The 21,500-nt window shown below is 55.5% G+C and overlaps 1 protein-coding gene across 14 annotated transcripts in view; it reads left to right on the forward strand.

The window, feature by feature from the left end:
- The window catches only part of KCNT1 (potassium sodium-activated channel subfamily T member 1), a 77,461-nt gene that overhangs the window by 38,301 nt on the left and 17,660 nt on the right, over positions 1–21,500 (forward strand). For 10 of the 14 annotated variants that reach the window (XM_032131179.1, XM_032131182.1, XM_032131180.1 and 7 more), the window contains 8 exons: positions 16,203–16,282; positions 17,330–17,429; positions 18,564–18,620; positions 18,958–19,006; positions 19,164–19,223; positions 20,016–20,090; positions 20,436–20,519; positions 20,930–21,024. In XM_032131179.1, coding sequence (XP_031987070.1) covers positions 16,203–16,282; positions 17,330–17,429; positions 18,564–18,620; positions 18,958–19,006; positions 19,164–19,223; positions 20,016–20,090; positions 20,436–20,519; positions 20,930–21,024 — 600 coding nt within the window. Of the gene's footprint in view, positions 1–8,421; positions 8,464–16,202; positions 16,283–17,329; positions 17,430–18,563; positions 18,621–18,957; positions 19,007–19,163; positions 19,224–20,015; positions 20,091–20,435; positions 20,520–20,929; positions 21,025–21,500 lie in introns of all 14 variants that reach the window. The other 4 variants (XM_032131187.1, XM_032131193.1, XM_032131191.1 and 1 more) reach the window with 1 other exon arrangement.

Raw genomic sequence — 21,500 nt, forward strand, 5'->3', positions numbered from 1 at the left:
GCAGCGGGCAGAGCCCTGCGAGCTGCAGCTCGCGGTGCCCGGATTCCCGACTGCCAGGCTTTCCTCCGTCCCTGGGCGCTGCTTCTCCCAACAATGAGTTGGCAACTAAGATTCAGATTTCTGCACTTCTGCTGCTGCAACAAAGGCAGGGAGATTGGTTTGGAAGTGATGAACAGTGAGTTTGAGATGCCTTGTCTCTCCCAAAGCCAGACATGAGCAGTGTTACCAAATTTGCAGCGACAATCGTCCCTGGGAGCTGGGAGTGGATTTCCAGGTGGTGGTGGAAGGAGGTGTGTGTTACAGGGTGTTCTCAGGATGCAAATGATTCCTCCCGATGATTGAAGCCAGTGAAATTTATTCTCACCTACTTTATTTACCTCCTTACTCTGTCTCTGAGTCATTGCAGCATCTCAAAGCTTTTGGGGGTTCCCAGTCAAAACAGGAGGAAAGGATTTGAATTCATCTGAGGAGAAACCACTCCACAGCTTGGGAGTAAAAAGGGGAATTCAGGGCTGTCCCTGGGCATCCAGGACAGGGATATTTTCCTGTGTCTGGTGACCTGCAGGTGGGATGGGACCAGCCCAGGCTGCCCATGTGGAGGTACCCTCTACCAAAGAGGCTTGGAGCTACTTCTGTGTGCCAGGGATTGCTGTGAGACGGGGATGGAGCTGGGAGCCTCCTGGCCATGCCAGGGAGGGCAGGCTCAGCTGCAGACCAGCTGCCTGGGCACTGAGACTCCCCTGGCACCAGGTGATAGTGACTGGAACCAGCCAGGAGAGGCTGAGTCTTTTCCCTGCAAGCCAGGTTTTTCCTGAGGCGGGTTTGTCTCTTGTGCTGGGGGGGTTTGAAAGGGAAAGGTGTGATGGGAAACAGCTCCATGGAGCACTCTGTGCTTGGGAAGGAGCTGCTGGCAGGGGGCAGGACATGTAAACATCTGTTTGGATCCCATTTCATGGACTGGTGATCTCCCTGTAGAACTGGAGGTGTGGGTTTAAAACACAAACAGACGTTTTTACAAGATAACCATGTCCTGTTTGTGCAGCTCCGCTGGAAGCAGGGGAAGCTCTGACCACTGCCTGTCCCAGGGCACACCGGGACTCCGGAGGGATTGCAAACATTCCCGTTCTGTATCTGCTTTGGACGCTCTGCCCCAGGCCTTGGCAGGGCTCTGTGTCCCCTCCCTGCCCCGTGGGCCCCCCTCACCTCCTTCAGTTGTGTTTGTTGAGCTGCCGATAACAGAAATGTGAGCTGCTGAGGTTCGGGAGGAAGATTAGCATTGCAGAAGAGCTGGGCTTGGAGAGGACCTGGAGGGCTCTGCTCCGAAGCTGGACTGGCTTTAAAGTTGTCCCAGCTGGCTCAGGACCTCAGTCCTGCTGAGTTCTGAATATCCCACTGGACATTTCTCGGCTTCTTTGGGTGCCAGGTTCAGGGTTTGATCATTCTCAGGGTGAATAATTTTTCCCTTGTTGCATCTTGTACCTGTTCCCTCTTGTCCTTCTGCTGTGTGTCCCAGAGGAGCCTGGCTGCTCCTTTCCTGTCGGGCAGCCCAAGGCAGCAGCTGGATCCTTCCCTGCCTTTCTTTCTCCCTCAGGCTGCACGCTCCCACCCCCCGCAGCCTTGCCTTGTCTCTCAGTTTGAGATATTTTTGGCAGCAATAAATGGGACTTCGCTTCAGCCCTGTTACAGTCAACAAGGTGGCTGGAGCCTCCTCAGTGGGAAGGAGCAGCACTCTGCTAGGCCGAGTTTAATGCGGGGTTCTTGGAGGTAAAGCGCTTCAGAGAGTGAGGAATTCACCCAAATGTGTCTGAAAATAGAATTTCTGACTGATCCATGTCTGTTCCCCCCAGGGGCAGCCTGGTATTCACAAACAGATCTTGCTAAATGTGGTTTTTTTTCCCCGACACTTGCACACGATTGAACCACAGAGAGGTCCAGTCTGGCCAGTGAAACCACTACAGCCACTCAGACCTTGCAGGAGCTCTCCAGGTGATGCTCTCCATGGGATACAATTCCCTGCTGAACCATTGCCGTGCTGCGGAATTCCCTCCTGCGGGGACAAGAAGTCAATTTATTTATTTTTAACATTTCTTTAACAAAAGCTTTTTCCAGCGAAGACCTTTCAGAGCCCTGTCTCTGTCCTCAGCAAATGCCATATGCTGCTTTGCTGCCTCAGCTCTGGGTGAGGTGGTTTCGTGCAGGAGAAATGCTGTGCCGGGGACATTCCCTGGGTGGGGTTTGCTCACCCCTGCCCTGCTCCAGCCTTGGATCTTCTGCTGCTGCTCTCCTGGCTTGGGATGAGGGTTTGTACCAGAAATCCGAGCAGGGCTGAGGCCGGGGGTGTCAGGACGGTCTGTGCCAGACCTGGCCCCTGCGCTGCTCTGTCTGAGCTGGGGCTGTCCCAGCTCTCCCTTTGTGAGGGAGGACAGGACCCAGCATGGCTGTGGGAGCCTTTATGGAGAAGACCTGGAAGGGAATCTATGGGGTCCAGCAGGTTTTGATTATGAAGCACCTTGGCTTTGATGTGCTGCTGGGCTGGGCAGCCCCTGGCTGGGATGTGTTTTCGGCAGGGGGTGTCTCTGGATGGAAGGCACTGGGGTTGGCTGGCAGGATGTTGATCTCTGCCCACGCTGGAGCGTGGCATCTCCCAGCCTTGCCCTGGCAGTACCCAAACCATGGGCTGGTCTCAGCGCTGGGGTCCAGCCACGCAGCCCTCCCGTGGGTCTGTGCCCGCTGTCGCCGTGGAGGGCTGAGCATCACCTCTCCTGCCAGCGCTGGGTGTGCTTCCCTTGGGCTCTTCCTCTGCCAGGCCGGGGAGGTGGCACTGCTCACGCTTCTGGGCATTTCTTTTGGGGGATGCTGAGGGTGTTTTCAGGGTAGGAACGGGGCAGGGAGCTCAGCTGCTGGGCTCAGCTACCAGGGCAATATGAAAATGCACTGCTTGATCCTGGTGATCAGGAAACGATCCCATATCCTGCTGGCAGCGCAGGGAGCTGACAGCTGCCATCCTTCACACTGAGCAGAGCCGTTCATAAACACGGCAGCGATTCCACCCCGGGCTGCAGAGTCGGGGCTTGAGCCCGGCTGCTTCTTCTCCTTGCCCTGGAACTGCTGGAACTGCCCCGAACTGCTGGAATGGCTCCGAGCTCTGCTCATCCTCCGTTCTGCAGCCGCCCCTCTGCGCAGGGACAGCGCTGACATCGCCGCGTCCCATCCCGGGCTCAGCCCTGAGCTCCCTCCAGGTTTCGGGTGCGTTTGTGGCTGGTCCTGTGTCTGTGGTCCCCATCCCTCAAACCCCCGGTCCCGGCCCACTCTGGCAGAAGGTGTTTGCCCTGGGGGCACGGGGCGATGCCACCCCCCCGAGCTGGGTGCCGGAGGGGCAAAGGTTGAGGTTTGGAGGTGCTGAGCTCTCCTCCCACGGCTCCTGGGGAGCTGCCAGCACCGCTGAGAATCTCGGTGCCCTACATAGCACTGACAGGCAGACACGATCCTCACCTAAGGGTGCCACACTCGGCACTTGGGCTTCTGCTCGGTTTATTTTAGGATCCTCGCTCCCATCAGGTCCCATCAGGGCACAGGGATTAGCGTGTTCCTCCCCCAGGGGAGGCTTTCCTGCTTGCTGTAAGAGTGGCACCCCTCAGAGTGGGCCATGAGGGTCCGTGGCTCATCAGGGTCTCCTATCCCACCTCCAAGCTCATCCACAGTTCTTCCTCACTTGTCAGGACTGCAGGGACTCGTTTAGCTCATTAGCAAAGGCAGGGAGCTGTGTGTCAGAGCACCTGAGCATCTGGAGGGCCTTTTTACCCAGGCTTGGCAGGGCCTGCCCTCTACATCTACCTGAAAGGAGCTGGTAGCCAGGTGGGATTGATCTCTTCTTCCAAATAACGATCACTAGGACAAGAGGGAATGGCCTCAAGTTGTACCAGGGGAGATTTAGATTGAATTTGGGGCACGATTTCCTAACCAAAAGGGTTGTCCAGCCCTGGCGTAGGTGGGGTCCCCATCTGTGGAGGGATTTAAATGACGTGTGGTTGTGGTGTCTGGGGACATGGCTTGGTGGTGGGCTTGGCAGTGCTGGGGGAATGGTTTGATGACAGATTTGATGATCTTAGAGGTCCTTTCCAACCTAAATGAATCTGTGGCTGACTCTGGGAGAGGCACAAGTCTCTGGAAGGTAACTCCAGGCCAGGCTGGACACTGAGCTGGGAACAGCCCATCCGGCTGCAGCCAGCGCTGCTGCGGCTCTGGCACCGCGCCTGCTTCTTCCCAAACTTTATGTGTTTCAGTTGTGATCTGAGCTTTGCAGAGGACTGCCAAGGAAAAGCACTCCTGTGATTAAAGCAGCCCCCTGGGGAGGCAGCCGAGCCCACGCTGCCGGTGAGCTCCCTCCTGCCTGTGCGGCCGCTCCGGTGGTGGCAGAGCCCGTCCGTGTGGCACCTCTGCAGCTGTCAGCAAGCCCCTGGAGCTGCTGGTGGCTTTTCCAGGTGCCCACCTGCACTGCTTGCTGAGTTCTCCCAAACCAGGGCTGCTGGAGGCTCAATGCCCTTCGCTGGGGTCACCCCGCAGCCAGGAAGGGGGGCTGCCCTTCCCTCCCCTCTCGCACGAGTTTGTGAGCAGACGTGTGCCTCTTCCTCTCACTTTCCCCTTCCTCTTGCTCGTTCCTTCTCCCCCTCTTTACTTTCTTTTTTCATCTCCTTCCATCTGTCCTTCTCACGTCGGGCTATTTTGGGCTGAGTTTCTCACTGTCAGTATGGTAGGAACCGTGGTGCAGCTCCTGTCTCTGGAGGATGAGCACTGCTTTGGAAGCCTCCCCAGGCACTTACCTTGCCTGGCTCATCTTCACCCCCCTGCCTTGACCCCGTCTTGAAGGCATTTCGAGATCAGGGTGAAAAGGCATTAAATCCTTCCCAGAGCCAGAGGAGAAAGTCATCAGATTTAATACCTTTCCACCCCTGGTCTTGAAATGCCTCTGAGCCTTGCAAGTGGTTATTAAAGCAGCCTGGAGCCAAGAGCAATGTTGGCAGGTCATCACTTGTGTCTGTAACTTCCAGAGGCTTCAAGTCAGGGCGTGATTTGTTTTTTTGTTTGTTTGGAAGTGATGGCTGTAAATGGAATAGGAAATGCACCACCAGAAGTGAATTTTTAATGCTCTTCATTTACCAAAAATTCAGGAGACAGCGGTGAAGGCGCGGAGTTTGCTGAGAGGGAACGGGTCCCTGTGTGAGCTGGGCTGAGCTGCTGCTGTGCTTTGCTGCTCTCCCCCTCTGAGCATCCTCGAGCACTTGGAACACAGGGACAGCATTTAGCCTCAAATTATCTGCACGAGGCACATGAGCTAAATGCCACCAGATCCTGCAGCGCCCTGGCAGAGCTGGAGGAGAGCTGGGGCTTGGGGCTGCCTTCCCCCTGGAGAGAAGGGACTGGTTCTGCTGCCCCAGTTCTCGGGGTACTGGAGCCCAGGGCTGCTGTTCACATCCCTGCCCGGCTCAGGGGGGAGCTGCCTTTGCTGGGAAGTGCTGGAGCCGGAGCTGAGGAGGCAGGATGAGGTGGAAGGTGCTGCTCAGCCAAGGAGCCGCCTGCAGCATGGGTGGGCAGGTGATTGCTCTCTCTTTTACATAAGCAAGGTTTATTGTGGCTTTGTTCTAATAATAAATGTGCCTTTGTCTCCTCACCTTCGAATGAAACCTTCCCCTTTTGTCAGGGGCTGCAGCTTGAAAGGTGGGGGCAGACCTGTCTCTGAAGCATCGAGGTTTCTTCCCCCTCTGCTTCTCTCCTTTCTCCCACCTTCCCCTGCTCTGCCCTTCTGTCTGGGAGATGCTGCTTGTGCCAGCCAGGAGCTGGGCATCGTGGTTCATGGTTGGCAGCACCAGCACAAGGGGCCTCAGCTTTCCCTGCCTGGGGACAGCGCTTCTCTCCCAGCCCCAGGATCCCGGAGGGGAGCGGAGGTCGTTTCGCTGCCTGTGCCGGAGTTGTTTTCCATGGGAATGAGATGAGCTGAGGTTCATCTGTGCCCATGGAGCCAGATCTGGATGGAATAAAAAGGTCAATTTGAAGTAGATTATCTAAAACACATTAAAAGCCAGCGTAACCTTTCTGACTCCATTAAGTGGCTTTAGTTCTGTACATTGTAAATCACTGTTAAAGTGTTTTTGGGATCTGGAAAATGGCTGTTTTCCTGATGAGATTTGGAATGATTTTTAGTTTTCTTAGAGAAATCTCCATATTTTCTCAGTGATTGGACTACTGATGAGAATTTGGGTGCTGGGTGGGAAGACGGAGAGGTTTCAGTGTCCGATACCTCAAGTCACCTCTTCCCTCTGTGACCAGCACAACAAAGTTCATTCATTTGGGAGCCAAAAGCACCTTTTTGTAACCAAAAAAAGGTTATTTTATTGCATGGGCTTTAACCACAGCACAGGGTGGCCAAAGCCACCCTTGGGGACGTTTATGTCTGTCCACCACTTTGGACACCTTTTGTTCATGGTGCCTCCCTGTGAGTGAGGTGTTTATTCCCTGTGAGCCCGTGGCTTTGGGGGAAGGAATCCTGGGAATCTCACTGGCTCATCCCAGCTCTCCAGGACCTTCAGTGTCTGCAGGACCCCATTGATCTGTGTGGTTCTGTGCCTTTGCTGTTTGGCTTTCAGGAGGGTTGCTCTGCAGCTGGAATTAGCTCCCGTTCCTCCAGCCTTCCCGGCTGCCAGCTGGCACCAGATGAGGAGAAAACCGAATCATTTGCTGATTCTTTCCCTGTAAACATCTCTGTGAGGCATAAAAGGCCACTGTGCAAAACCAAACGCAGGCAGAGGGGCCCGAACAGCCCCTGCTGCTAACGTGGGATAATCCAATTTAGCTGGAGGGAGCCTGAGCTGGCAGCCTTCTTCCTGAGGCTCTGCTCTGCAGCTGGAGAAAATCTGGGATGTTTGGCAACAATAAATGCCAGGGCTGCTCTGAGGCACAGCATGGCTGCAAGAGCCAACCCCGGGCTTGTTCTTGCTGGGAGAGGTGGCACAAGAGACCCCTTTGGTGGGAATTAACTTAATGCTGCAGGAGGGTTGCAGGAGAAAGCTGGGAATGAGCAGGGAAGAGGGGGAATGTGGCAGGAGGGAGCAGGTTAGGAGCTGAGCCCAGAGGAGAAAAGGCTCTGGGGAGATCTTACAGCACCCTCCAGTATCTAAAGGGGCTCCAAAGGAGCTCCAGAAGGACTTTGGATGAGGGCCTGGAGTGACAGGACAGCGGGGAATGGCTTCACACTGACAGAAAGCAGGGTTAGGTTAAATACTGGGGAGAAATTGTTCCCTGTGAGGGTGGGGAGGCCCTGGCACAGGGTGCCCAGAACAGCTGTGGCTGCCCCTGGATCCCTGGAAGTGTCCAAGGCCAGGCTGGATGGGGCTTGGAGCACCCTGGGACAGTGGAAGCAGCAATGAGTTCCTCCCTGCAGCCTCTGCATGGAGCAGAGCCCAGGAGTAGGAGCGGCATAAATCCCATCCCAGGGAGGCTGCTCCTCATAGCTGAGGGATGGATCCACTTCCCTTGGACTCGCATTTCTGTTGAAATGTGAATTTATTGCTTTTATTTAGTTTGAACTGTGCTGGAGTGCTGCAGACTCGTAAAGCAAAAGCAAAATGCAGGACAAATTACAGTCTGCAACAGCCCCCTTGGCTTGGATGATATTTCTTGGTGGCTCACAGTAAATAAGGAAAGGAGAGAGGGCACTGCTGGAACAGGGAAGGGCTCAGGCTCAGTTAATGACAGGGACCCAGGGCCATCCCAGGGATGTCTTGAGGAGAGCATCATTTTCCCAAGGGGAATTTTCCCTTTGCAGCTGTGACTGCTGTGTTTCATTGGTCTGTCTGTCTGGGGGATGTACAGTACACGAGCACAGGCCCTTTGCCTCCCACCCGCTCTTGTTTTCCTCTGTGTTCTGTCTCCCCCTGCCTCGAACCTCTCATTGCCCTCATCATTCCTCCCTGTTTATTTGATTTGATTTGGTTTATTTTTTATTCTGTTTTCTTTTCCCTTCTCTGCTCATCACTCATGTCTGTAAAACCAGAATGCTGAGTTCCTGAAAACACCAATCCTTCAAAGTCTCATTTCTCTGCACCACGTGTGGCACCGATTAGAGGCAGAGCAGCGACGCACTCTGTGAGACTCATTTAAAAGCTTTTTAAAAAGGCATAGAACAGGCATAAACCCCATTTTTATCCATGGAGCAGAGTCCTGAAAGGGGCTGTAATTGGCAAAGCCACCAGAGCATCACTGGGAGCTGAGTGGGGACGTGTCCCAGGCGTGGCGTGACCCCGGCTGAGCGCCTGGGTGGCCTCTTGTCCCTCTGCCGCTGGCATTCCCGGCGGGACAGCCCTGCTGGTGCCGATTTGGGGCCGGGGCTGTGCGTTCCCTCACCCTCTGTGCTGCTCTCGCTCTTAGGCCTCACGCCGAGGATTTCAGCGTGGATTCCTCCTTCTCACAGTAAGTTTTCCGCGTGCGTTTCCCGGTGCCGCGGGGAGGGACAAGGGGTCATCACTTGCCGTGGGGGAAAAGCCAGTCCTGTTCTCCAGAGAGCAAAAACCCCTTGGAATTTGGGGTCTTGTGTGCACGGTGAGCTGAGTTTTTTGGGCAGAACCTGCTGCTGAGAAGAGTTGGCTGTAAATTTCTGTGGGTTAAAGTGGATGGTGCATCCATGGAAGTGTTCCAGGCCAGGTTGGACAGGGCTTGGAGCAGCCTGGGATAGTGGAATTGTCCCTGCCCATGGCAGGGGGTTGGAGCCAGGTGACCTTTAAAGGTCCCTTCCAACCCAAACCAGTCTGTGGTTCTGTGATTTTCCTGCTTTTAAGGGGGCAGATAAGCACAAGATTTGTCCTTTACTGCTCTCGGCACCAGGGAGTTGAGTAAGGGAGCAGCAAACCATTCTGCAGTGATTCCCACTGTGGGGAGGACTCTTTGCTCCCAGGAACAGAGAAGTTTCTTGGGGAAGAAGTGATAGCAGCAAATGGGCGATTATCCCTTAATGATGAGCTCCTCATTAAACAATGCAGGTTCATCAGCACAAGCAATTACAGGAGCAGATTCATGAGTGTCAGTCTCCAATGTTGCAAAACAAATAGGCCAGAGGAAACACAGCGTGTCATCCCATTGCTGCTTCCCTTTCGGGGTTTGAACCTTGAGTAGAAGAAGAATTATTTTATTGAAGAGCAAGTGGTGCCACTGCCCAGCCATGAGCAGCATCCAAACCTTGGATAGGAGATGCTGCCTCATCCCTGGCAGTGTCCAAGGCCAGGTTGGACAGGGCTTGGAGCAACCTGGGATAATGGAAGGTGTCCCTGCCCATGGCAGGGGGAGGAACAGGATGAGCTTTAAGGTCCTTCCAGCCCAAAGCATTCTATTATCTACAACTTGAACCCCTGAGTGTGCCGCTGTTTCCTCCAGTGCTTGGTTTGGTGCCTGGAAATGAGCTCTGCAGCTGCTGAACACAGTGGGAGAGGGATTACAGCTGCCTTCAGGGAATGAGGAATCGATAAAAATCCCATTTCCACTGCAGTGTCCTCCCTAATAAAAAATTATATATATATATATATATATATATATATATTAAAAAAAGAACTAAAAGTCAAGGAGAAGATTTCTTTTATAGCCCTTCAGGCCCACGAAGCCCTTCCTGCAGTCTGTGTCAGCCCCTGTCCCACTGGCACACGAGGGTTTGTGGGATGAGTTCAGGGCATGGTGCAAGATAAACGGCCCTGGAGGGGCCCAGTCCTGGGCAGGGTTTTTCCTGTAGTGGCTGCTCAGAATTTGCTTTTCATCCCCCAAAAATAAAACTGCAGCATTACTGCTGGAGCCAGGATGACATTACCTGCACCCAGCTGGGTTTAATTTGCTGCAGAGTGGTTGGCAATATCAATTCTTTCTTTGGGCAAAAAAATCACACTCCATAATGAAACAGGAGATGTGTTTTCTGTTTGATTCCCATGGTAAATGCATGAAACCTTGAAGAAACGAGTCTTTGAGCTTGGGGGGCAATGTGCCACAGCATCCTGGCTCCCTGGGCGGTGTTTGTTCATGTGGGACTCCATTCTGCTGATCGTGGTCTGTGATGTGCCTCGGCATGGGCTGTGCCAGGGAAATCATTCCTGAGGAGCAGCTGCCTTTCCACAGGGCTGTGACAGTGCTGAGGTGGCTGTGACAGTGCCATGGTGGCAGCAGTGGTGCCACAGCAGCTGTGGCAGTGCCATGGTGGCTCTGGTGATACCATGGTGACTCCGACAGTGCCATGGTGGCTGCAGTGATACCGTGGTGACTCTGACAGTGCCACGGTGGCTGTGTCAGTGCCAGAGTGGCTGTGGTGATGCCGTGGTGGCTGTGACGGTGGCACAGTGGCTCTGGTGATGCCATGGTGACTCTGACAGTGCCATGGTGGCTGTGGCAGTGCCACGGTGGCTGTGGTGATACTGTGGTGACTCTGACAGTGCCATGGTGGGTGCAGTGATACCGTGGTGACTCTGACAGTGCCACGATGGCTGTGTCAGTGCGAGAGTGGCTCTGGTGATGCCGTGGTGGCTGTGACGGTGGCACAGTGGCTCTGGTGATACCGTGGTGACTCTGACAGTGCATGGTGGCTGTGCTGGTGGCACAGTGCCTGTGCTGTAGTGGATGTGACAGTGCCTGTCACAGGCTGATGTGGGACCTGCTGGGTGCCTCAGGGCTGGGTGCTGCTGTGATCCGTGGGGATCATCTGGGATTCTGGGGTGAGGCGGGGAGCAGCTTCAGTGTTGCACCTACAGAGGGATGAGGGATGAGAAAATTCACTAAAAATGGGCAAATTTGCCCTGTTTGCAATACTCGGCCTTTTGGACCATGCTGACCCTGCCACTGGTGTCCCCAGTGCTCTCCTGTACCTCCCTCAGGACCTGAACGCCCCCTGAGAGAGACCCCTTCCCTTTCCCTTTCCCTTTCCCTTTCCCTTTCCCTTTCCCCCCCTTCCCCTCCCCTCCCTTTCCCTTTCCCTTTCCCTTTCCCTTTCCCTTTCCCTTTCCCTTTCCCTTTCCCTTTGCCTTTCCCTTTCCCTTTCCCTTTCCCTTTCCCTTCCCTTCCCTTCCCTTCCCTTCCCTTCCGTGGGTCAGCAGCGTTGGCCGGGGAGTCTCTGTCCCCAAAGCAGGGACACACAGCCCCAGCTCCCCGTCTCTCCCTGTTTGTTTTGCGCTTCCTTGTTTAAAAACGGGCCCGAGATTTATTGGAGGAGCTGCTGCAGTGGGAGAGCTCCGCGGGTGTTTGGTGCTGCCCTGGGGAAGCGGAGACATCCCTGGGGGCTCGGTGGCGAGGGGAGCGTGCCCAGCGGCCCTGGGCTTGTGGCAAGGCATCAGTCCTGCCGGGATGGGTGAATCCCTGCATCTCCCGGCCCGTGAGGGACCCGGCGTGGCAGGAGCAGCCCCCGGAGCCGATCCCCCCCCCCAGTTTGAAGCCGTTCTCTCGCCGGTGCAGCCCTGCCGAAACCACAGCCCTGCTCCTTTGAGTAATTGTTCAATTACTGCTTATTGAGCGTGGGGGCAGCTTGTTCCCTGTCTGTGCCTTTGGCAGGCGCCCAGGCTGTCTGTGTGCACACAGCTGTACAGCTATTCCCATTCCCATTCCCAAAGCCTGCTCCGGGAGCGGCTCGGAGCGCCGGCGAGCCGGGAGCTCGGCTGGGCAGGGCTGGAGCTGTCCCCGTCCTCTGCTCACCCCGGGGTGGACGGAGGATGGCAAACACAGGGCACAGAGGCGGGCAGGACGCAGAGCTCACCCCGTGCCATCCGTCTCGCTGTAGCTTCTGTATCCAAACACCGAGAAAATGGTGGGAAAAAGCGAAAAACATCCCAAAGGGAATCAGGAGCTGCCTGGGTAGTTCATGTAGTTCATCAGCGGGTACCTGAGCGCCAGCCTGGCAGGTTTGGTGCTTTATTTGGGAAGGATTTTGGCTCTGCTCAGGTTCCTGCTGCCCACAGGGCCCGGCTGGCACCAGCTGCTCCCGGTGCTGAGCGAGGGGCCGGAGGCAGCCTGGCCATGGCACGGTGCCTTCAGAGCATCCTGCCATCTGCACAGCCTCCTCTGCTGCTCCTCGGGGTGCTGCGAGAGGAAATGCTGCAGACCTGCACTGCCAGCCCTGCTCCTCACCTTCCTCTCAGCTGGTCTGGTGCCCACAATCCGTCCCCAGGGAGCCCATCCGGGCCAGCAACACATTTCTGTAATTCCAGACGTGGCTGCAGCCACTTTCCTTATGTGTTTGTTCCGTGTGGGTTTGCAGAGCTGTCCTCTGGGCTGAGCTGGAGTGGAGGGGTGAAGTGGGCTCTCACCTGAGCTGCCCTGGCAGAGGTGGGTGCTGACACCCCCCAGATCGCAGAGATTTTGCTGGTTTGTTGTTTTGTTTGTTTGTTTAAAAAAAAAAAAAAAAAAAAAATCTGAAGAGTCTTGTTTGCATCCTGCTACATGATGGCAGAAATTCCTTAAGAAGTTTCCTGGGACCAGAAATTGTCCCAGGTTGGGTGGGCATGGGAGCAACCTGGTCTAGTGGAAGGGGGTTGCAATGAGATGAGCTTTAAGGTCCCTTCCAATCCAACCCATTCTGGAATTCTACTGAAACCAGCATTTCCCACCCAGCTGAAGTGTGAGGGGAAGAAACGGAGCTGTGGGGAGAGGCTGAGGGTTGTTTTTCCCTATCAAGAGCCTTATTTATTTGAATATTTTATTTATTCAAATAAATAAGGCTCTTCTCATGGCAATAAGTGACTGATACAAAATACTTCAAAACCACCCTGGGCAGCCAAGTCCTTCTGCAGAGAGCAGCAGGGAGCAGAGGAGCTCTGGGCAGGGCTGGCAGCTCCCTCCCTTGGCTGGCCGCTGGATTTTGGGGCCGTCTCAGCTTTCAGGCCGAGCCCAGCGACTGTCACAGGCCGAGGGGATCGGAGGGAGCTGCCTGTGCCCCACTGCCCATGTAAGTGTCCCGTGGATGCAGAGGTTGGGGGTTTCTCCACCTCCCCTGCACTGCCTGTGTGGGGGGCTGCACCTGGGTTCATAATTTCTGTGTTTTCCTCCTTTTCTAAAGCTTGTCCCAGCTCTCTGGGGAAAGTGAAAGTGGTGGAGCAGGGGCTGTGCTCCTCGGTGTCTGTTTTAATGCCAGTGGGCTGGCATGTGCTCGTCCCAGCCTTTCATCCTGCACTTTTCCCAACAAACTATTGTGTCTTTTTTTGGGAACTCATCATCTTACAACAAATTGCCTCTAATCTTAGATTAATAAAGTACAATAAATAACCGAGCAAAGAAAATGAAGTCGCTCAGGCGTTATGAAGTGCATAATAGCAGTAATTACACTTCCAAGCAGAGGGCTGGTATCTAAACTTGTACCGGGATCGTTGTTTGCATGGCCTGGGGGGGTTCAGCAGGGGCGAGGGGGGGGAAGCTGTGTGCTGCCTGTGGGGCTGCTGCCCCTTGGAGTGGCCTGGGATGGGCTGGCACTGGGATTCTCAGACAGTGAGGAGGATGCTGGGATGGTGGGAAGGATGGTCTCAGTGGGAGGGATCCTTGGCCAGCAGGAGAGATGCTCGGACAGTGGGGACGATGTTCCAGGTGGGAAGGATGTCCAGCCACAGCAGCAGGGAGGGGACACTTCGAACACCCCTTCCTGGCTGAGCTGCTGTGAAGGCAGAGCTGTCACGGTGTGTTTTGGGGTGGTAATAATGCAGGAAGAGTTTTGCTCGATTTTTATCTCCAGTTAACTTCCTGACAATGAAATTAAAGGGTACATTTGACATGATACCATCTCCTTCCCTCAGCTGGAAACGGAGCAGGAGCTTTGATACTTTGGGATGGTGCTGCTGCCTGGGAAGGACCATCCCTCGTCCAGCTGCGGGATGTTGGCTTCACCTGCAGAGTGGGACGCCCACAGCGCTCTGGGGCTCAACCTTGGCAGGCTGTTTGCACAGGAACATCTTCCTTCCACATTCTTTTATTCCCTCATCTCTCTGCAGTGCTAAACACCCCCTTCCCCCCAGCCAAGACATGGCTTTTGCTGCTTTATTGCTTTTCCAGAGTTCCTTCTTCCTGCAGCCATCGGGATGGATGAATACGTGGGCTACTTTATCATAAAAAGTTAGATCTAATAATTTAGTTCTTTTATCCATCAGCAATTACAGTCCTTGTCTCGAGGTGAGCCACAGCTCTACAGATCAGTGAACCATCTGTCTGGTGACAGAGATTTATTCTGCTGTTTGTTGCTTTGATACGAGACAAATGTCTGAGAGAGGAATCGTGCTCCCTGAAGTCTCCGGCTCCTCAAGGCGCTTAATCCTCGGGGACGCTGATGAATGGGGTGCTCAGCGCTGCTGCCGGAGCTGAAAGCCGGTTCCCAGCACTTCCTGGGCATTTTTAATAAGGAGAAGGAGCAATTATCTTGTGTGCAGTGTTGTGAGCAGCAGTGACAGCTGATTTATGCCCTGGCACAGAAAAATGATTTGCCGAGTCTGGCTCTGGGAACGATTAATTTTAACACATGTAAAGGCTGGGCTTTGAGGCTCTGCATTAATGCTGTTTGCTCCTCAGGCATCGTGCCGGTGAGCCAGGGCTCATAAATACCCCTGCTCTCTCCCTGCACTGGGGCCTGGGGTTACCCACCTGCCTCCCTGCTCCTTTCTCCTGGTGACCACTGACCAGGTGTGGTGCAAAGCCCCTCCTTACCCCATAGGCCGGCTGGGGCGGAGCCCAGGATGAGGGACCCCCGAGCAATGAGGGTCTGATAAAACCCCTTCCCAATTTGCTGCCTGATCAGCTGGGCACGAACGCTCAGTAAATATTTATCCCTCGGTGTCAGAGCGAGGAGCAGCTGCTTCCCAATAAATCAGGATCCGGTGGCAGCGCCCGGCCGAAGCCGACACCTGCGGGATGGGGTGGGCTGGCAACGACTGCCGCCGGGAGTTTGCTCACCTTGCTCCATTTGCTCAGCCTTGGCTGGGGAACACGCCTGATTAATGAGGTCTCGATGCCCTCTTGCAGGCAGTTAAAAAAGGAGTAATAACAGCAGCGCTTCCTTAGGACGTGTTGAGTGCCGTGAACGGGGGAAGCGATCGCTAATTCACCTCACCCCACCGCGGGCTGGACGGGAACCGCTCCGGGCTTTGCCTTGCTCAGTCCGAAGCCAAGGCAGGAGGAGCCGCTCGCGTTTCACCGGCGCTCAGCAGCAGCAGCAGCGCGGTTTAGGGTGATGAATAATGAGTTTGCAAAGGGCTGCGGGCGTTTATAAAGTGCCACGAGAGGCGGTGGTGGAGGAACTGAGCTGGGACCGGTTTTGCCCGCACGCCCTTCATCCAGGTGCGCCGATCCCAGACCCTGCCGACATCCCTGGGGAGGAGCCTCCAGCCTCGGGGAGGTTTTCTCCCATCCCCATGGCCGTGGGCACCCGCCCGGGATGTGGGACTGGCAGGGGGCTGCGGGCGGGGCCGGCGGGGAGGCAGGAGAAGCCGAGGAAGGCGGGGATGGGACATTTCCAGGTTCACCTGCGGCTCCTCGCTGCCGGATGCTGTGCAGTGCCCTGGCAGGTGACTCTCTGCCCTGGCACCTCTTCCCCGTGCCACGAGTCACCACCAGTGACCCTGGATGCCAAGTGATGTCTGGAGCTGATTGTCAGCTCCTGGGTTTTTCTGGAATAGCCAAATGCGGTATCTTAGCAACAAAGGGAAATTTTCTCCTTTGGGAGCCGAATTGTTTTTAACAGCTTCGATGCTGAGTGTTTCTCCTCCCCGGGCAGAGCTGGGGCATACTGGGACACTGGGGACACTGCCCTCTCCAGCTCCTGCTCTGCTGCAGCTGGGGGGGCTGGAGCAGATAAAACTGGGGGAGGCTGCTCCAAGGTCGCTGCTTTTGTGGGAGGTTGTGGATGTTGTAAAGTGCGTGTGAAAGGAGAACTTTGTGAGTCTGCTGTCAGCTGGTTGTGTGTGAACGAAAGCCCAGCCCTGGGCCCACAGCAGAGCTGGCCCGGGGGTCACATCTGCTGCTTTGGTGGTCACTGAGGCTCCCGGCTGCTGGTTTGGGGCTGCGGCAACAGCCAGGAGCCCGAGGCTGAGCCCGGGGTCACTGTGGGATGCCAGCGGGGTCACCCAGCTGGGGTGGGGGGACAGGGTGGCTCCTGGGGGGCTCCTGGCCTGCCCTGCCGCCCCGCTGACGGGCCCCTCTGGGCGCTCTCCCCGCAGGGTGCAGGTCGAGTTCTACGTGAATGAAAACACCTTCAAGGAGCGGCTGAAGCTCTTCTTCATCAAAAACCAGCGATCGAGTGAGTGCTGCGTGCGCGGAACGCTCCGGGAGAGCAAACCCTGCCCGAGCCGGGAGAGCCGCGCTCTGTCCTGCGGGATGAGAAGCCATTGCCATCTGCTGGTGGCCGTGTCCCCGCGTGTCCCCAGCCCGGGGCTGCTGCCGCCTCTCGGCCCCTCTGTTGGCCAGCTCGGTTTGGGGGATGCTTTGCGTGGGGAGGAGGGGATGCCCCCTGCCACCTCTGCTCCCTGGGGACAGCCGCAGCGTGACAAACAGCTGGGACAAGCTGGCTGGGAGCAGGGTGGGTGTCAGGGAGCAAATGTCCCCGTCACAGGCTGGCTGTGCTCCCCTGAGGCTGTGGGGACAGCCAGGGCAGGCTGCGAGTTACCCACTCCTGCTCCAGCCATCGGGATTAGTCTCCACTTGACTAATGGTGTTTTTATTTTCTTTCTCCGAGATGTCATTAGCTGTCTGGAGGGGGCCTGCTCGTTAATTTATAAATGCACATTTTCTTTTCCTGCCTGCATCCTGTTGTCTTGTTAAAAAGCTGGAGTGCAGCACAACAGGGTGCCCACGGGGAAGTTTTTAATGAAAATGTGATGAATTTCTCACTTGTAATTTGAGTAATAACCCAATGAACTGGCTGGGGAGGCAGAGTGGATAAAGCAGCAGCTTTCCCTCGCCGTCCCTGCTCCTGCAAGCTGGTTGTAACATGGTCAGTGCTGGTCTGGTGCTTTTCAGTGGATGCCTGCTAATGAGTGGGACACACTCCAGCAGCTCCTCATTTGTCTCTCACATCTATTGGGGTCAGCAAGGAGCTGACAAATCTTTATTTCTGTGTTGGTGTCCTGTATATGTGGACATGTGGAGACCCAGGAAGAGCGTGGGCAGTGCTGCTGTCCTGGGGCTCCTGCAGCTCCCCGGGGATCAGAGGGCTCCTGTGCTCTGGGGCTGTGCAAAACTTGTGGGGTTGTGTTGTGGATGCAGAGGGTGCCCAGGGTGTTTGGGATCCATGGGGTGCTTGGGGTGCCCAGGAATGCTGCCCCATCCGTGCTCCCCTCCACTGCAGGCCTGAGGATCCGGCTCTTCAACTTCTCTCTGAAGCTGCTCACGTGCCTCCTGTACATCGTCCGTGTCCTGCTCGACAACCCTGAGGAGGGCATAGGCTGGTGAGTGCCCCCAGGCTCCCCAGCCGAGGCAGGGCTCAGTGTGGATGCAGTGGGTGGGAGGATAGGTTTTTTCCTCACTCCAGCTGTTTGAATTGATAGTTTAACAAAAATTCCCAGGCCCAAGGCCTTTGCTCCCTGCTCCAACCCCGCGGATGGGTGTGGGGGTATCTGCTGGCCCTGCGCAGTGCATGGTGGAAAAATTCAGGTCGTGTTCATTTCCAAATTCTGTCTGACTCTGTCAGGGCTCAACGTGGCCTTCAGACGCAGGCAAGAGCTCAGTGACTCCAGGGCATCACCATGCAAATATTGTCTGAAGGCTGACGCCCTTGAAGACATTTACACTAAATCCCGTTTAAGCATTTGAGAGGGAAACACGCTGTGCTGTGTGGATCCTTGAGGTGATGGATGATTCCATATCTCAGCTTTGTGCTGGGTTTCAGTATAAGCCTGTTTTTAATGTGTCCTTGCTTCCTTCGGCTCATGTACAATGTGGGGTTTTTCCAAGAGCTAGGAGAACTGGCGATCTGATTTTCTCCTTGTAAAGGCTGCAGATTACCAAGTGCACCTGCACGTTCTGAAAGTGCTTTCAGACCTGTGAGAGGGGAGCAGGCCACAGATGCTCATCCTTGAAAGGTTTAGCACAGCTGCAGTTCAGGGAATTCCACTTTCCTGAGGGTGTGTGGCAGCAGCAAGGCTGGCCAGCAGGAGCACATCCCTCACAGCAAGGCAGGGAGAGCTTGGCTCGGTGCTGCCTGCCTGGCAGGGTGCTGGGGGCCAGCCTTGTCCCAGAAGCTGCAGCTCAGCAATTTTTTGCTGATTGTAACCTGGTAATTCCCAGTTCCCAGTTCCCTGCAGCCCTGTGTTCCGCACTGTGCCAGGGAGGATCAGCATCCCACAGCACCTCAGGTAGGGGCTGAAGCACCTGAGGGGTTTTATGCTCCAGTAATGGGATGTTCAAGGCTGCCTGGGCAAGACTTGTCCTGTGGAAAGCCCTGGCTGTAGGAATTGGGGTGTTGGATCCATGGAAATGTTGTCCAGTGCTCCCCCAGCGACAAGGGCCCCTCGTGAGCCCGGGGAGTCAATCCCAGCATCCCTGTTCCCTCCCTGACTGCTTTTCCCTGCTCTCTCTCCTAGCTGGGAATGCGAAAAGCAGAATTACACAGCGTTCAACCAGTCCACCAACATAAACTGGTGAGTGGGGAGCTGCTCCAGAGCTCGGGGTCATCTCTGCCAGGATGTGGGAATGCAGGGATGGAGGCGGCTGCTGCTGGCAGCTGCCTGAGGCCATTTCTTGCTCGTGGGGCTGCTTGAGGGATGTGGAGCAGCATCCCAGAACCAAATCCATTGGTAAATGCCTGTGGCTGCACCCTCGGGAATGGCTTATTCCCAGTGCAGGGGCTGCTCGAGCAAACTGCAGTGGGGAACAGCAGCTCCTGCATCAGTGATGGCCTCGGATTTGCGTTCGGTGGGGGGTAAGGACACCGACAGCTGGGCCACAGCTCAGATCCCCTCTGGGTTTCCTTTGCAGGTCACACATCTTTTGGGTGGACAGGAAAACGCCGCTGTGGGCCGTGCAGGTGAGCAGCCCTGGATGGGTGTGCAGGAGCCCAGGGGAGATGGGCTTGGAGCTGTGCCCCACCCAGGGGCTCCCCGGGGCAAGAGGGCTCGGCGAGCTCTGATCCACTGCCAGCACCTGGAGAGAGCCCTCGGAGCCTCCCCTGTGTGTCCCTGCAGGTCAGCATCGCTCTCATCAGCTTCCTGGAGACCATGCTGCTCATCTATCTCAGCTACAAGGTGAGAGCCCGGGGCGGGAGGGCACAGCCCGGCTCTGCCCCTCGGCGGGAACTCATCTCTCCTGCTCGGAGCTGTCTGGAGCCTGCAGCGTCCCGGGAGGATGATTGTTTGTCTCGGCGATGTCTCAGCTGGCTCTGGATGTTTTCCTTTCTCATTCCCCCTCGGGCTGCTGGATAAGCGTTGTGCAGAGCAGAATCTCTTCTTTTTCTGCTTTCTCAGAAATCCAGACCCGTTTAACGCAGGTTCACTGTTTTCAGCGTCAGGCTGACACATCCCGAGTTTCCTCAGGCTGGGCTGAGCTCGGCGGGGTGACTCCTGCTCTGCTGCCCCCGGAGGGAGTGGCACCGCTCCAAGCCAGACAAGGAGTGGCACAAGCTGACTCATTTGGACCAAAGCCCCTTAAAATGGCCAAAAAAAGTGACCTTAACAAATGGCATCTTCTCAGGGACCAGGGGAGGGTTGGCAGCAGAGGCTCGGACCCTGCGTTGCCCCCGGTCTGAGTGCCAGCGGTCTGTAGCTGTCACTGTCACTCTCCATCCTTGCATGAAACGTTGTTCCCCAGTTCTGGGCAGCAGCAGTGGCAGACAGAGGGATGTGGTGGCTGTGGGGAGGACTGAAGAGTTTGGGAATGTTTCCTGCCCTCAACGTGGCTGCCAGCACCACTGCACCTTTCCTGGTTCCTGCACCCTATTTCCCTCATCCGGCAGAGACTGTGGCAGAGTGCGGTTGTTTTAATTGTCCCCTGGCAAATTTTTCAGCTTATTTGATTCTTGTTTGTTTTTAATCCCTTAGGGGAATATCTGGGAACAGATTTTCCGCATTTCCTTCATCCTGGAGATGATCAACACGGTGCCGTTTATCATCACGGTGAGTGTGTCCCGGTGACATTTGAAAGTGGCTCTAAAGTGTAGTCAGTGCCGAGTTTTGGTGGTGAAATAAAGGAAAATGAGTGTCTGGCCAAGTGGTATTTAAGGCTGGCAGGAAATTTTTCCTTCAATGTTTTACAGTATAATGACTTTCTCTGGAGCGTTATCCCAAAACCCATCCTCCCTTTTCAGCTGCTCCGCTGCAGCCAGGGAAGCAGGGCTGTGTTTGGTGGTGGCTTCTGCTCAGCTTGGAGTGGGATCCTTCCACAGAGGGTGGATTGGCTGCTTACAGCTCTATTTTTCAAAAGAACATGGATTTTTCTGCGAATAACCCTTGCTTTTGTAGATATTCTGGCCTCCTTTGCGGAATTTGTTTATTCCTGTGTTTCTGAACTGCTGGCTGGCCAAGTACGCCCTGGAGAACATGATTGTGAGTGACCCTTTTTGTCCAGCTCCTCGGGGATGGGGAGGGCAGCAGGACTGGGGGGGACCCTTGGCTGCCCCCAGCTCTGGGGCAGGATTTGGAGCTCGGGGTGTGCAGCCATGCCAGGGAATGCCAGGCTGGAAAGCCAGGCTGTGACCAGGAATCCCTCAGTGCCTGAAGCACGCCAACTCTGCTGGCTGCACATTGACAGGGGTGGCCAGGGGTGAGGTATTCCAGCCACTCCCATGTGTCCCAGACCTGCTGATGGGAACGCACACCCGTTCCCAAGGGCTAAATCCAGGCTTGACCTTCACTGGGGAGGGCATTGCTGGAGCCAGCAAGGCAGCAGGTGGTGCTTGGAGGATATTTCCCCTCAGGCTCTGTGAGCTGCTGGGAGCCCTCCCCTCTCTCCCCAGAACGACCTGCACCGAGCCATCCAAAGGACCCAGTCGGCGATGTTCAACCAGGTGCTCATCCTGATCTGCACCCTCCTGTGTCTCGTGTTCACGGGGTGAGTGTTGTTCTCCGTTTCACTAAACCCCCTTCCTGATCTGGGAATCCAGCTGTGCCCATCCCGGGGTGGCTGGCAGAGCTGGGCTCTTGCAGTGCTCACACCTTCCCCTGTCCCGCAGCACACTGAACACCTTGAGGGGCTTTCAAAGTCAAACTAATTATCCTCCCTAATTCTAGGGTTCTAACAGGAATTTTTTAGCAGATGTGAGGGTGTTGTCGGAGGGAGCTGGGGGATGTGGAAATGTGAGTCTCCGAGCAGGGCTGAGGGCAGGGACAGCAGCTTCCCACAGGGACGTGTGTGGGGTGGCTCATTGACCAGGGATGGCTCATTCATCAGAACCCATTGCACTCCATGGTCCAGCCAAGCTCTTCCCCCCCCCCAAGCCACAGCTCCTGAGCTCATTCTTGTAATTGCCCACTGGTGCTCTTGCTAATTAACTGGGCCCTTTACCCCCCACATTGCCAGCATCAAGG

The sequence above is a fragment of the Corvus moneduloides genome, chromosome 21 (genome assembly GCF_009650955.1).
Source record: "Corvus moneduloides isolate bCorMon1 chromosome 21, bCorMon1.pri, whole genome shotgun sequence".
NCBI classification, from domain to species: Eukaryota; Metazoa; Chordata; class Aves; order Passeriformes; family Corvidae; genus Corvus; species Corvus moneduloides.